Below are 15,327 nucleotides of genomic sequence, written 5' to 3'. Positions count from 1 at the left end.
GACGGTCACCCTTTTACAAAAAATCCTTTGATGGGAGAGGTTGCTCTTGGGCTGATACCAGCTGTGCTGTCCAGCACAGGCAAAACATGTTCAGACATGCTAATCCACATGGGAGCCTTTCTAGGTTGAAGCATAAAATAAGACTGCGTAGGCCCCTGAAAGAAAAGGGGCCTTTATTTTAAACTTTCTTTTAGTAATCACAAAGTCTGTAACTGACTTGCTGTAAACTTCCTCAGATTGTTTTAATTAAAATGCTTTTGGACTTTTTTATCAGGACATTTGTAGGAATTCCTGTTGTTTATTCACAGCTTTTTGAGATATAAGACAGATGCAGCACTAAGAAAACCGTGGACTTTCTGTTACCCAACATCTGCCTACTGCACAGTGCAAGGCCTGCTCAGAATGTTTTGCAAAAAGTTTATTTTTCTCAGGTAGTGTCCTGACACCAAGCACCAAATCTTGCCCTCTCTAACTTTGGTGGAAAACTGACCTCATTTACAGCCAAAGCTTAAGCTGGAAACAGAGCACTGCATAGTTTTCAACTCATCTTTTCCTTTTAAATGAAGAGAGCTTTCAGTACACCTTTCTATACTCAGTCCTGAAAGCTGCACATTGCACAACCAATGAACCTGCTCATTGCAGACTAGACAGCTATAGCTGTCTGCTCCAGGCACAGGTCCGAATGCAACTATGAATGAGAGTAGGAGTTGTATGTTGTGTAAGGCTGCCCTGCAGCCTGCCATTCCTAATAGGGATCAGTTGCCTTCAGGCTCAGAACTGGCCAGCGAATCTCTCTCAGACGCAAAAACTAAGCTGTGTGCCAAGTAAAAGGAGGTAAGCCACAGGACTACCTAGCCTCTCTTGCCATTCATCCATAAAGGACAACACAGAGTTTTCTACTGATATTTCACAGGACACAGACATGTTTTCTGTCCTTTTCTTCAAAAGCAATGAAATGCAGCTACTGAAGAACACAAGATGCTGTACCAATTAATTCTCTCCTGGAAAGTTCAAAAGTATGCAATACATTGAGAGAGGTTCATTCTCATCTTTGGCTGAGAAAGTATCTGAGAGTCTGACTGCTGCTGTCCTGAAAAGTGTTTAATAAACACTTACCCCACATACATCCAAAATGTGACCTGCCATGACCACAGTGGGCAGCATGTTTCCATCAGTGCAGGCTAGGATAATGAAACACTGGATAGCCGAGAATACGGTGGGCTTGCAACAGTCAAATATACCACACTATACTAAAGCACACCAAATCCAGCATCAAAGAAAATACAAAGAAGACAAAGACAGCTCCTTAAAGATATCCTTGAAAATATTTGCAATGATAAATCACCTCCACTGCTTAAAAAACATTCAGGGATGAAACAGTAACAGCTAGATTACAAGCACATTGTAGAAATAAAACTAAGAGGCACAGTTAATGAAAGGACATCAATGTCTTGTAACAACAGTTGTTGTTTTTTTCTCCACAAATCTTTTCAAGCATGTCATATCTGTGTAAATAAAACATTTAGCTGCTTAACATATTTGAGAGCTGATACAGAAAAGCTACCATTCTTTACTAGATATACAAGTATACAGAGGACATGTATGGCTACTTTTGATATTGCAATGTTATTTTAAAAGTTACAAACCCTGAACAAATTTCCCATCACAGTGCTCAACAACTTTGTATTATGCTTCAAACATGTTAAATTATATTCATGAAGGTTTTATGCAGTTGTCTTTCTGCAGCATTCCAGAACAGAACTTGCCCTTCTGCTCCATCTAATTTAAAAACTGCTTGTATGTGACATGGACTCAGTTTGACAGAGGTGTCTTAAAAAATTCACAGCAAGCCTATTCCAGATAAGAGAAAATGAGACTGACTTATCCTAGTGAAGGAAGATAAAAGAGTGAGGTCACAACTGGCTTAACTTGAACAAATCATGGTCACAGAGTGAATGCACTATCAGCCATGTAGAAAGGTGTATTTATAACTTGGAGAAGTCTTTATGTTGGAAGAATCCCTTACAACCCAACAGTAAAGGACGTCCATACAGAGAAAGAAATGCAAAGCACGTATCCTGCTTCTGGCACAAACTTCTTCATTAAAACAGATGATCAACAATACAGAAGAAAAGCAGATGGTTACAAAGAAACAGTAAGCTACAGATTCACAAGAAAAGACAGACAAAGAAATCCATGCGGGATTTGTAAATGAAGAATTCAAGGAAATAATCACAAAGGCACAACTGGAATGTGGTGTGCTGTTCTCCAGGGCCAGAAGTATATGTTTCTTTAACTGCTACTGCTTGTTAAACAGAGATAAAAGGCCCCGTCCATTAATTCATCCAAAAACTTTTTTCAGTGTTTACAAAGGAAAGACTAAGCTTTACAGGAAGGAGCAGCAGAAGCACTTACATTGGACAATACACCACTCAACAGAAACATATAGGAAGGGTCCAATGCTACAGGAGGAAAGAAGGTCTCCTTGGGTCTGCATTCCCTGGTTGAGACCCAGGTTTAGACCATTGACTCCCAACAGCACTGTCTTTGCTGGTACCAATCCCTGGTAACCGCTTGCAGAGGAACAGTCAGCCCTTCTTTCTTCACCTTCCCATCAACCTGTATCAATTCCTGTGCATAGCTTGACTTTGATGTAACACAGTACGCACTAGCCCATTATTCAAGCTTCATTATGCCCTTGTGGTTTCCTTCTATTATAACTGTTTTAAATGGCAAAGAGAAATGTTCATTATTTGTTAGTGGAGATAATTTGCTTCTCTAGTGCTTCTAGGTAGGAGTGAGAGACAAAAGCAAACTGACCTAAGCTGAGAATGGAGAGGACCTCTTCTTGGGCAATTCCTACTGAACAGCCAACTCTTTCTTTGTTTCCTAATTCTCACAATGAGGTAAAAACTCCTGGAGCAGTGTTGTTCCTCTCTAGCAGTAACAGAGAGCAACCCACCTGATAATAATGAGTAAGCAAAAATCCAGCCTTTGCCGTAACTGGGCGAACTTTGCCAGGTAGCTGGGCAAAATAATTGTAAGAAGACAGTTAGTTGAATTAATATTTTTCATCCTGTCTTTGTGTCGTTCACTGCTGCTTATAATGTTTGGGGCTCCTGTCCTAAAGAAACGAGCATACAGAGTCATTTAAGCAAAGCTTCCTGCTGTGCTTCAGGCAAAATGGACCCCACTCTACAGCAGCACTGTGAATTTAAGTGTTTCTTGCTGCCAGGGTCAGCCTCCTTCCTGCACCTAAGACAGCTTGTTTAGAACTCATCACATCTCTGCCCTTCACTGCATGAAGACATTTCTTTAAACAAGTCAGAACAGTCACTGTCACTGCAGCCCCCCTTAAAACCTGCCTCAAGCTGACCAGATAGTAAATGGACAATCAGCAGACAGAACACTGATGTGTCAAAATTGCATTAAAAGATGGGCTACCAGATGTAAAGTTGCAGGGTGCTGCGTGGTAAGGTGCTTAGCTTTCTTCAGGATAAGTATAATCAGAGCACCTACATGCTGATGAAATGACCTGTAGAAACAAGGTATCAGATAATGCTAGTCTCAGTAGTATTCTCTCAACAACCCTCTTTTCCCATAGCAAATTGACTGCTATTTTCCAAATCCACCCAGCTTCATAATTCCTACAGAAACAATTTTTACTCACCTTTGTGATTCTCATTTTGTAGACTATTAGCTAACATCTCAGTATTTCCTTTCCTGTTATGCAGACATCAGATAAATCAGAATACAAGGATATGAAAAAAGAATAGTTTGTTGAACAGGGTATACAGCTTCACATTCCCCACAAGAAAAAGAACACCAACCTAAGGGTACATATCACCAGAGAATTGAAGTCTGGAGACGTACTGCCACAATCCTGTTGATGTTGGAGCATATTAAAGCAGATGTTTCCTGTCAAGTTTTACACTCTCCCTACAATACCAGTATATTCCAGCAGTCACTTCAAGCAAACACATGTAAATGTTAAACATCTTGAGTGAATTCTCTTGTAATCCACTGCTCCATTTATTAATGCAGTATTCCTAAGCAACATTTAGAGTCCTCTGGTTTATTGCTTCCTTCTGTTTAAGTTTAGTAATGCACTGTGAAAACCTATTAAACAACACATCATCATGCACACAAGTGAAAAAGCATCAGATTTTCTAAATTCTTTCTTTCAAGTACTATGTATCTTTTTTTTTTAATAGCTAAGGAAAAGCTCTAGTACAATGATTTAGGCTAAACTGTGGCCACACAATATGGACGCACCATAAGAAAAGGTGTTTTTCATTTGTTCTCTATCATAGACTTCAGGAGAGAGGTCCATGACCTCAGAAGACAGTAGCCAAGTGGACAGGAATTGATCCAATTCCCTCACATGAGAGTTAATCTTATTACCAAGGTCCAGAAGTGGGCCAAAAGAGACACTTGGGTAAACTAGAGTAAGAAAATTCATTCTGTAGACACAATCAAGTTACACCTTTCAGACAATAGCGGGGCTCTGACGAGCAAAGAAGCATTATCCCAGAGACATTGTGATGACACCAATCAAATACAATGAAGTATTTCTAGCAGAATTCATCTTTCTCTCATGAAAAAAAATTAAGGGATGTTCACATACAGGATCCTTTTAACTATCATTATCTCTGTTTCCCTACTCTGGTAACATCCATTGGGAAAAGATTTCCAAGCATTTTAATTTTTTATGGAGTAGTGACTGTATTATTAAATCCCAGTTAGATGTGCTTGAAGTTAGCATTTCCTAACTTCTTCAGGAAGACTAACAAGTAGAATATAAGTTTCTTTTCTTTTCCTAGGCACTATTTCTGCTATCCTACTACACCTACTATTACAAATGTTGCCATGTCCTTTTCAATCATCTTTATTTTAACACAGTTTCTCTATTTCTAGTGTTAAAACAACAGAATACAGAAAATAAGGAATATCAGAACTCAACAGCAATCTTTTTTTAAATACTCTGTTTATTAAGTGTGCTTTCCCCCCCTTACTAATCAAGTGTTGTTCTTATTCTTGTCCATACTATTACATGATGTAGATAACAGTTGGCCTGAAAGTCCTTTTCCTTTATTTATTTCTTCTAATTCACGAACAAAAAAGACTTTGATTCAAAGTATGTTTAAACAATCATTCCCATGGAACCGAATGGTACTGCACATGCATTAAAGGCCAAACTATGACTAAGTCAAACTGTCATACTTCAAGATTAAATCTAGCGAGGTAAGTGGGACATGTCTAAGAAACCCATGGATGTAGACTGGTATGCATAAGAACAAAACTTACCACTTAATCTTTGTATATAAGAAGGTCTGCTATGCATCCACTACCTCACATGGAATAAATGCTAATTTGAATGAATGACAGCCTAGATATGAGAGAAATATTTAAGTATTTAAGGGATTTGTTTTAGATGTTGTACTGAGTGTACGCGGCAGGGTTTGCCAGCGGGGGGCTGCAGGGGTGGCCTCTGTGAGGAGGGGCCGGGGCTGCCCCATGCTGGACACAGCCACTTCCAGTCAGCTCCAACAGACCCACCACAGGGCACAGCTGAGCCCAGCTGCCAAGCTAGCGGCGCCTCTGGGAAAACATACTTAAAAAGGGCAAAAAGCTGCCCAGCAGTGAGGATTGAGGAAGAAACAGCCCTGTGAACACCAAGGTCAGAGAAGAGGGAGGGGGAGGAAGAGCTGCTCCAGGTGCTGGAGCAGACGTTACCCTGCAGCTCATGGAGAGAACCACAGTGGAGCAGATGGCTATTTCCTGACAGGAAATGCAGCTGGTGGAGAGCCCACACTGGACTAAATTTTTTCCTGAAGGGCTGCAGCCCGTGAGGAGAGCCCACACTGGAGCAGGGGAACAGTGTGAGGAAGAAAGAGCGGCAGAGGGGAGCTATTATGGACTGACCCCATTCCCCATCCCCCTGCCCCGCTTAGGGTGGAGGAGGTAGAATAATGATGGAGTGAAGTTGAGCCTTGGGAAAAAGGACTGGGAGGAAAGTGTTGGTTTAATTTGTGGGTTTTCTGTTTCTCACTATCCAAATCTATTTTAATTGGCAATAAACTAAATTAATTTTTCTCAAGTTGAGCCTTTTGCCCATGAGAGTAATTGGCAAGTGATCTCCCTGTCTTTATCTCAACCCATGAGCTCTTTCATCCTATTTCCTCCCCCTGTTCTGTTGAGGAGGGGGAGTGAGAGAGTGGCTGGGGGGGCGTCTGGCAGCCAGCCAGCCAAGGTCAACCCACCATAAATACTTGGATGCATATTTTGATGCCCATTTTAGAAGCTTCTAACACAATCTTCAGCATTGCTATAACTACAAATAGCTAATAGTTGCAAAGAAGGCAAAAGCCAAGCAGTTTTGGAGTTATGCAAACAGGATAGATTACAGCTAACATCAGATGACAATCTGTAACATTTCACTCAAAACTTTTTACTTATTTCATTAAAATCACTATTTGGAAATTCATTAGGATTTATTTCATTAAGTCCATTTTGACCAATACCCACAAGCTTTCACTGTCAGATGTTTCATTCACCTTAACAATTCATACTTTCTACTATAACTAGCACTATGTAACACAAAAGTCTTCTAAAGGCAAGCGTGAGGTGAGGGATGAGTGGAATTCTTAAGCAAGGAAGACCTACCCTCGGTAGAGGAGGAACACATCGGGGAACACTTAAACAAACTAGACATACACAGGCCCATGAGGTCTCAGGTGCTGCGAGTCATTTCAAGGCCACTCTCTGTTATCTTCAAAAGGTTATGGCAATTGAGGGAGCCTTCTGAGGACTGAAAGCAAGCAAATATCTCTCCTATCTTCAAGGGTGACAAGAAAGAACATCTAAAGAACTACAAACCAGTCAGTCTCACCTTAATCCCTTGGAAGGTGATGGAGCAACTAATCTGGAAATCATTTCCAAACTCCTGGAGGACAAGAAGGCCCTCCATGAGTAGTCAGCATGGATTTATGAAGAGGAAATCATGACTGACCAACCTGATAGCCTTCTACAATGAGGTGACTGGCTCAGAGAATAAGGAGAGAGCAGTGGATATTGTCTATCTCGACTTTAGCAAGGCTTTCAACTCTCTCCCCCATTACATCCTCACAGACAAAATGATCAAACATAGAATAGATAAGTCAACAGTGAGGTGGCTTGAAAAGTGGCTGAATTCCAAGGCTCAAATGGTTGTGACCAGCAGCACAAAATCCAGCTGGAGGCCAGTCACTAGGGGTGCCCCCCTTAGGTCAATACTGTGGCCAATACTGTTCAACATCTTCATTAATGACCTGGACAATAGGGCAGAGTGCACCCTTAGCAAGTTTACAGATGATACAACACTGGAAGGAGTAATATACCAGAAGATTGTGCTGCCATTCAGACAGACCTCAACAGGCTGGAGAAACTGGCAAACAGGAACCTTATGAAAGTCAATACAGGGCAATGCCGCCAAGCCCTGCACATGGGGAGGAATAATCCCTGGCACCAGCACATACTGGGGCCCAAACAGCTGGATAGCAGCTCTTCAGAAAAGGACCTGAGGTCCTGGTAGACCATGAATTGACCATAGTCCAGCAATAAGCCCTTATGGCAAAGAAGGCCAACAACATCCTGGGCAGCATTAGAAGAGCATTGCCAGCAGGCAGAGGGAATTGAGCCTTCCTCACTACTCAGCACTGGCAAGACAAAATCTGGGGTCCTGAGTCCAGTTCTGGGCCTACTGGAGCAGTTCTGTAAAAGGGCCACAAAGTTGACTAAGGAATTGGAGCATCTGTCATACGAGGAGAGGCTGAGAGAGATGGGATTGCTAAGCCGCAAAGACAGAAGGTTCAGGGTGGAAATCTTCTCAATGTGCACAAATATGCAATGGGGGGTGGGGGGAGTAATGAAGACAGAGCCAGACTCTTCTAACAGTGCCCAGTAACAGGACAAAACACAATGGGCACAAACTGAAATTCAGTAAATTTTGTTTCTACTTATGAGAAAACTTTTCTGCTCTGAGAGTGGTGAAATACTGGCACAGGTTGCCCAGAAAGACTGTGGAGTCTCCATCCTTGGAGATACCAAGTGGACATGGCTCTTAGCAACTCCTTCTAGTTGACCCTGCTTTGAACCAGGGCATTGGACTAGATGATATCCAGGCATCTTTTCCAGCCTCCACTATTCCGTGATTATTTCCTTCTTTTCTGCCAGAATTAATAGTCACAGTACAGCTTTTAAATTAATTTTTAATGTTTTCTTTCCAGTGTGTGAGCTTGAAGCATGAGCTTTATAGGGTTCTATACAAAAGGGTTCTGTGACAGTTGTCCCTGGAGCACATAAGACCAGTCCATAAGAAAGGAATAAAAGGGATCAAGAAACAAAAAAGCAATAGATTTAAAGCATACACTAGTAAGCAGTAACCTGAAACCTACTGTAAGACTTAAGCAAACAGTATTATCCATTCTCTTCTGAATGTTCTATTCAGAGCACAAAATATTTTCCTTACTGACTTTATTATATTGGAGGCAAGACATACAGCAGCAAACACAGAGAGGATGCTGTCCCTCGCACTAAACAACATGCTGTCTGGTATCACACATCACATTTTGGAAGATAAAGGATTTCCTGTCCTATTGCATAAGTACAGATTGAAGTTTTAGAATTTTAATACTAAACATTATACTGGTGCGCTAATTCTACACAGAATTGCTCAATCTTTCTTTTTTCTTTTTGCCTCATTGTATTGGGAATATTCTTGTCCTTCCTAAAGGACAATTTTTTTTTTCTTGCAAGTTGACTAGTTAGTCCATGGGAATGGAATCACACATACTCTTTTACACCCACTGTAGATTTCACTGACACTAGTGGAACTGTCCCTTATGTTTATAGATACATGAAATTGGAATTCATTTCAACATGAAACCTATACTGAGAATCAACCTCTCTGTTAGCCACTCCTTCAAGCAATATATTGGATTTCAGACAATGACATTCTACGATTTTACTGAAAAACACCTCTTATAAACAACCATCTTCCTGGAAGTTCAGCAGTTCCTTATGGTGGGCTTCACTGGGAAGCCTGGAAGACACAATGGCTCACTAACTCATGCAATGAACCTCTGAGGAAGGTGTTTGTGATACTCCTTACTGTGTTCCAATCCACGTAGCCAGCCAATATATGGGAAAAGTGACTTGCTTAAGATTGAACTACTGACTGTGATTTCAGGTCTAAGCTGGGCTCTTCAATGAGTGAGTTCAGCACTGGCACTCCTAAGTTAAGCAAGTTATACAATTTTGGCCACCAAAGCATGAGAACCTCTGAACAACATTATGGCATTTTTACAGAAAATTAGAATTCAGGTATTTTGGATTGTCATGTGTGTAAATGAGTCACAAAACAAAAGTGACCAACTTTGAAAACATGTAATTTTTAAATCTTCAGGGGGGAAAAAAAAAAAAAGACAACTGCAAAATGAAAGGAAAAAAAAATTCAAGTACCCTGGATACAGACTGCAAACTTCATAATAATAAATATTTGTAAGAATGGCTGGGAAAATATTTACATCCTTCCATCATTATCAATTGCACAGTTTTATTTAATAATCAGACTTAGCTCCACAGAACTAAATAAGGCAGTAGTCACCATGAGACGATCTGTACTCCAGAAGGTCAAGTAAACATTGTCAAGAACATAACTCAAATAGTCACAGTGTTATTGCAGGGGACTTCAGTACATTCATACTTTCTGATATATTTACTGAACTTTAAGAAAAGAAGACAGACAAACATACTTAAATGTCACTGTGTCTTCAAATCTTACAGGAATGCAGATATCCTGAGTTTTATATCCAAAATGAACGTCTATTTATTTTATACAGTAGTATATAATAATAGCTTTCACTTAAACAATGAGATTTTTGGATCTCTAAACAGAATAAACAAAATACAGCAAACCCTGACCTAACAGTATTTCTTTAAACTAGATCATCTACCTACAAGTAAGGAGTATTTCCCTGAAGACTCTGTCAAGCACAGAGCACAAATTCATGCTAGCTCTGAATTTAGCAACTTTCAGAAATTTCCTGAATAGGGAAGCACCCTAATACCCTTGCTTTTCAAAGAGCAATCAACCTTTTCACACAAGCTATATGTCACTTTAAAATTACTGTTTCCTGATTAGACACATTGAACGGGGGCAGCAGGTCATTCTTGTGTTAGTAAAGCTATGCAACCAGATCAACACTGAGACACAATTGACTCAGTGAATGCTCTTTCCACACAGAATATATAAGGCAATAATATTTAGCTTAATCCTCTTATGCCAATATTTACAGAAAATTTAGGCCTGGATGAGACTCGTTCAAAATTCAGCCGCTAACACAGGATGCACATCCAGCAAATCTTGTAAGAGCAGACTAGACTTGTCAGAAATAGCTTTAGGTATACTTTTAACCTGCCTTAAAACTGGGAATGGATTTCCTGACTGGCTGCAGTCCCTTCTGGGACATTCTGTATCATAATAGATGATATATTTCAACAGCTTAAAATAAGAGGAGGTTTTTGTTTGGGTTTTTTTTTAATGCTTGTTTAGTACTGAATTAGTACTTTATCTGTTTTAAACCTCCATGACTTCCATAAGAAGAGCTGCTACATTAGCTTATAAACCATTATTTACTAAGAAAAAGAGTAAAGTTATTTGGGAAAGGAATTACCAGTCAAGTGTTTGTACTCTCAAAAAGATTTAACCTATTTATTTCTTTTCCAGGCTGAATTAAGCTATTTTCATCCAAGTAAAGGTTGGTAAAATTATTCTAGGTACCATCGAAACTAGTTAAAACAATAAAGCACATAAAGATAGTGAAAATTAGAAGCTCTTATCAAAAGACTTCACAATTTTGGAATTGCTATGTAGTACAAAACAGAGACATAACTAACGTAATGACCAAGGTGATAGAAATAAATGTTTCATCTTACTTGTCCAGGGCTGTGCTGGTAGGCATGCTTCTGCCAAATCCTCGGACACCCATCTGACAAAAGTATGGAATGCAAGACAGATTGGCAGCAATTATAGCCAATGAATCTGACGCGTTAACAAAGAAACCATTTTGGCCAAGGATCATGTAGCGGTCCTGGAGAAGAAAAGAAATCCAAAAAAGCATCTTAAATTTCATGTTTTGGGGAGTGGTAATTTCTTTTATTAGATCCACTGTAGGTAGGGAAAAAAAGAACAGGCTTTGGGTTACTCGCATCCCTCTTCGGGCAGAATAATTTATTGGCATCATCCTGGCAGGTTTATAATCTCACTATCACACCATCACTCCCTCCAGCCTTGCAAATCAAAGCTCCAGATCAGTCCCTAGCTTCAGCCTCCTACATGACACTTCAGTAAGTCTGTTCCTGCCAGGGAATGCTTGTGTGGGAGAATCTTTTTGCCAATGACACGCACTATATGGGGCGTAGGAGGGTGTTTTGTGTTTACTGACAACAAAAAACAGCTTCTGTTCTTCAGAACCTTTTCATCTTTCTCCCACCCTGTCAGGACAGAAAATTGTTTCTGTAATACTTCGCTGTTTATAATGCTGACAATATGACATAAAAAAATTAAAAACAGGGATTATGATTCAGTGCTTTATTAACTAAAAACCCCTCAATTTACGACGTTAACCAAAAAGACTTAAGTTACTACTTACTGTGACAAGTCTGTATTATCTATGTACACTGTCTCTTCCTAATCAGGGAATAAAAGTGTTACACCAGCACAAGATAAAACCAGCCTAATATTTAAAGAATTCTCATTCTGCATTCAAATCCTGCTTGATTTGCCGTCATCTGCAGAGACAAATTACGACATATGTGTCTGATTTATGGGTTGTAAATGCTATCATCTGTACCTGAAAGTAATATCGCTTTCAGCTTTGAGGGCTTACTGAAAAGCAAATAAATTATACTTACATGTCCCATATCTGACCCCAGACAAAACAACTATGGTGAAACCTCCAGACAGATCAAAATACTTACTCCATCAGCATCAAAAGCAGCTCCAAATCCATACTCGCCACCTCTCATAGCCTCCAGCAAGGCAGTCGCATACGTTAAATTGGGATCAGGAGGCTGTCCACCAAAATCCTCCAGAGGAATACAATTTATGGCAGAATTTGCAGGAGCTCCTAATTCATCACAGAGGATTCTTCTCACATAAGGTCCCATAACTGCAAAAACAGAAATCTGCCATGCAATCACAAAAGCATATGCTTGACATTCAAGTTTTTCACAGCACCATGGAGACTTGATACAAAACATACTTTCAGCAATCCTATATATCTGTCCTAGCAACAAAAAACAAACTATTATTTCAGAAGAGTTATTAATCAGAGGAGTATGTGATTGTCCCCCCATTAAATAATCAATTGGCAATTCAGCATTAAAAACAGTTCGCCACTAGTGGAAGTGAAAAAGTAATCACTGAATGGTGAAAGATGCAAGTTTTATTTACCCATTATTAAGTAAAGAAATTATCATATACATAGAGGGTTTTTTCTCACTAGAATAAAAATAAGATGCTGTTCTATGTGTCCTGGAATGCAAACAACAGTTTAACACATAATAGCAAGGAAAGTAAACAGTAGGGGAATACAAATGGGAAATAAACTTACCTCAACATTCCAATCCATGTTAAAATTACAACAGGTTTGTCCACCAAAAAATTTTACATTTTACATTACATATCTACGTGTAGATAATAAATGAAAACTTTCTCAAAACTAACTCCAAAATAACTTATTTATTTTGTTAAAGATATGGCAAACTAAGACCCCAGCTCATGCTATTATGTCTCATAATTACTATATGCATTTGGCAGCTGAACCGACACTAACAGCTGACTGAGCTCTCTGCATCCCTGAGGCAGGTGTGAACAGGTCACTCAGAGGTAAAAAAAAAAAGATTGCTCACTCTCTTTCTCCTACCTTACTCCCAAATCTTGCTAAGTAGAGCAACTGTAACACAAGGTAAAACTATGTGAGAAACTTGTGTTCAAGAAAATTTAGATGCTAATTATGTAAAACATACAGTAAGCAATGATTCAGGTTCTTATCAAGAGTAGACTCCTGACAAATTACTCTTTTCTATGCCAATGTTAAACTATCAATGTTTACAGGCATAAAAGCATATTCCAGAGGTGCACAGCTAAAACAAACTTGGGAAGACAGTTTGTCCATGTACACATGTGATCCTCTCTAATGTTCACTGTATTGTTCACTTTTAGCAAATGCATCTCATCCAGAAAGTCTTTTTACCTGATGTCACCAAGAGAAGGACAAACCCCAACTATCTTTGGTAGATTGCTCTAGTGGTTATTCACTGTTACCCATAAACATGTGAACTACATTTCAATTTGAATTTGTCTGGCCTCAACTTTTCACTATTGATTCTTTTTGGTATTTTTGGGGATAGAAAACTGAGAAATAATTTTTCTGCAGGAAAAAAAAACTTTCTCTGTTGTATAAACAAATATTCTTGTATATATTTACTGTATGTGTACAATGTATTATAGTATGGCTATTTCTCCACCAAGATACAAAGTCATAAAGCGAGTTCTCTAACACCTTGTAAATGAAGTAAACAAACTCAGTCCTCTAAAATTTTTGTGATGCATCAGTTTTTCTAACCCTGAGCCAGACTATACATCTTTTTGACCACATGTAAAATTTTTCAAAACTCAGTTATAGATCTGGACATCGGAGCTCTACAAACCATTTGAGTAACGTTCTCTCCAGTACTGTATGTGACAGGAGGCAGTGCCTTCCTCATTGCTCCCTCTGCATTGTTCAAGGACACCATCTGCCCTTTTGCCACAGCCTGGCAAAACTGGGTGTTCACACTGACTCTATGCCCACTGTGATCTTTTGAACAGTGACTATCACACTGTACTAGATAAAATGCTTTACAAAAGCTCTGTAAGTCTATCCAGCTCCCTTTATCAGTCTGTTTTTTTAATCCCATTAAAGGATGAACCCTGGTTTGTTTGATGGAATATGTTTTCCATCAGATAATATTGAACAGCATTACTTACATTCCTATCCTTCAAGTCATTATCTGTAGAAATCTTTATTTATTTTTTCATGATGTAGCCTAAGATAGATCTCATACTGATCTATGTTTCCCCAAGTGACACAGCTTCTAATTTTTTAATATTGGCACAAAATTGGTCCCCTTGCTGTCCTCTCTTACACTTTCTTTCATCTTGCCCCCAGTACACTGAAATTTTTTAACAGTTAACGTTAATGAGACAGAGGACTCAGGCAACTCTTTAAGGACTCCTGGGTGCAATTTATTCAGACTTAACTAATTTCATACCATTTAGAATTTACTCTTAGTAGAGGCTGCCTTGTAACCTCCTTGGTTACTGCACACTGCAACATACTTCATCACCCTCTCATGGCAAGATTACCTCACCCTGCTTGCTTCCAAATGCAGAAAGATAATCTTTATTGGACACATATGCCTTCATTTCTTTATCAAGAAAGATAAACATCCTTGCCTAATAGGGGACCTAACCCATTGTTAAGGTTGCCTTTGTTACTAGTACAATGTTCAAATCCTTTCTTACTATCCTTAACCTTACTAAAAAGTCTGACTTTTATACACTGTACCTTTATTAGGAAACCATTGTAGTGTACCATCTTTATTGGGAAGCTATTGCAGTGTACCTACAATTTTGTCCTGATAGCAACTTAAGTTCATACCTCCATTCATGGCATCAATCCTTATTTTAATCTGGTTGGGTCCGGTCAGCAAATTTCTGATCGCATTGAAGTCAAAGATACTTCGAAGGAGATTGAGGTAGATATCCACAGAATCCACAATTTCCACTAGAAAAATCAGGCAGAAAAAAATCACTACAGTTCACACATGCGAAAATATCTCTTTCAGCACACTTCCACCAGCCATGCACCTCAACTAAAATCAGAGCGTGCAATCTCTACATAATATGGGTTTGCTCTGAAGCCCACAGAGCCCATAGAAGATTTCCACTGATTTCAGTATGGCTACCGTCAAGCTTTAAGCCTTGCAAAGATCAACAGTTTTGCCTGCTAAAGGACTGCAGAGAGAATGTAATTTGACAGCTCTTATTTCACTGAAAACATTCATGAGAGTACATTATATCAAAGTAAACTCTTTATTTATCATCCACTAAATCACTGAACAACCTTTCAAGCTGAACAGGTTTATTCAGAGGATGGCAGACATCCACGCCAAGTTGAAGCCACACGTTCTGTTCTTCTATGTGACAGCAATATCTATCTGCATCATTCCATAAGGAGA

General features: G+C 39.3%; 1 protein-coding gene across 1 annotated transcript in view; it reads right to left on the bottom strand.

Annotated features, from left to right (window-relative positions):
• The window catches only part of PGM5 (phosphoglucomutase 5), an 86,257-nt gene that overhangs the window by 48,955 nt on the left and 21,975 nt on the right, over positions 1–15,327 (bottom strand). Inside the window, exons 4-6 of the mRNA XM_009327299.1 lie at positions 14,748–14,873; positions 12,022–12,212; positions 10,978–11,132 (exon numbers count right to left, since the gene is read on the bottom strand). Of these exons, the coding sequence (XP_009325574.1) occupies positions 10,978–11,132; positions 12,022–12,212; positions 14,748–14,873 (472 nt within the window). The remainder of the gene's footprint in view (positions 1–10,977; positions 11,133–12,021; positions 12,213–14,747; positions 14,874–15,327) is intronic.

Source organism: Pygoscelis adeliae, unplaced genomic scaffold (assembly GCF_000699105.1).
Source record: "Pygoscelis adeliae isolate BGI_AS28 unplaced genomic scaffold, ASM69910v1 Scaffold26, whole genome shotgun sequence".
In the NCBI taxonomy this organism is placed as follows: domain Eukaryota; kingdom Metazoa; phylum Chordata; class Aves; order Sphenisciformes; family Spheniscidae; genus Pygoscelis; species Pygoscelis adeliae.
Note: the sequence above shows the minus strand (reverse complement) of the source record. Positions and strands in the feature narration are given on the sequence as shown.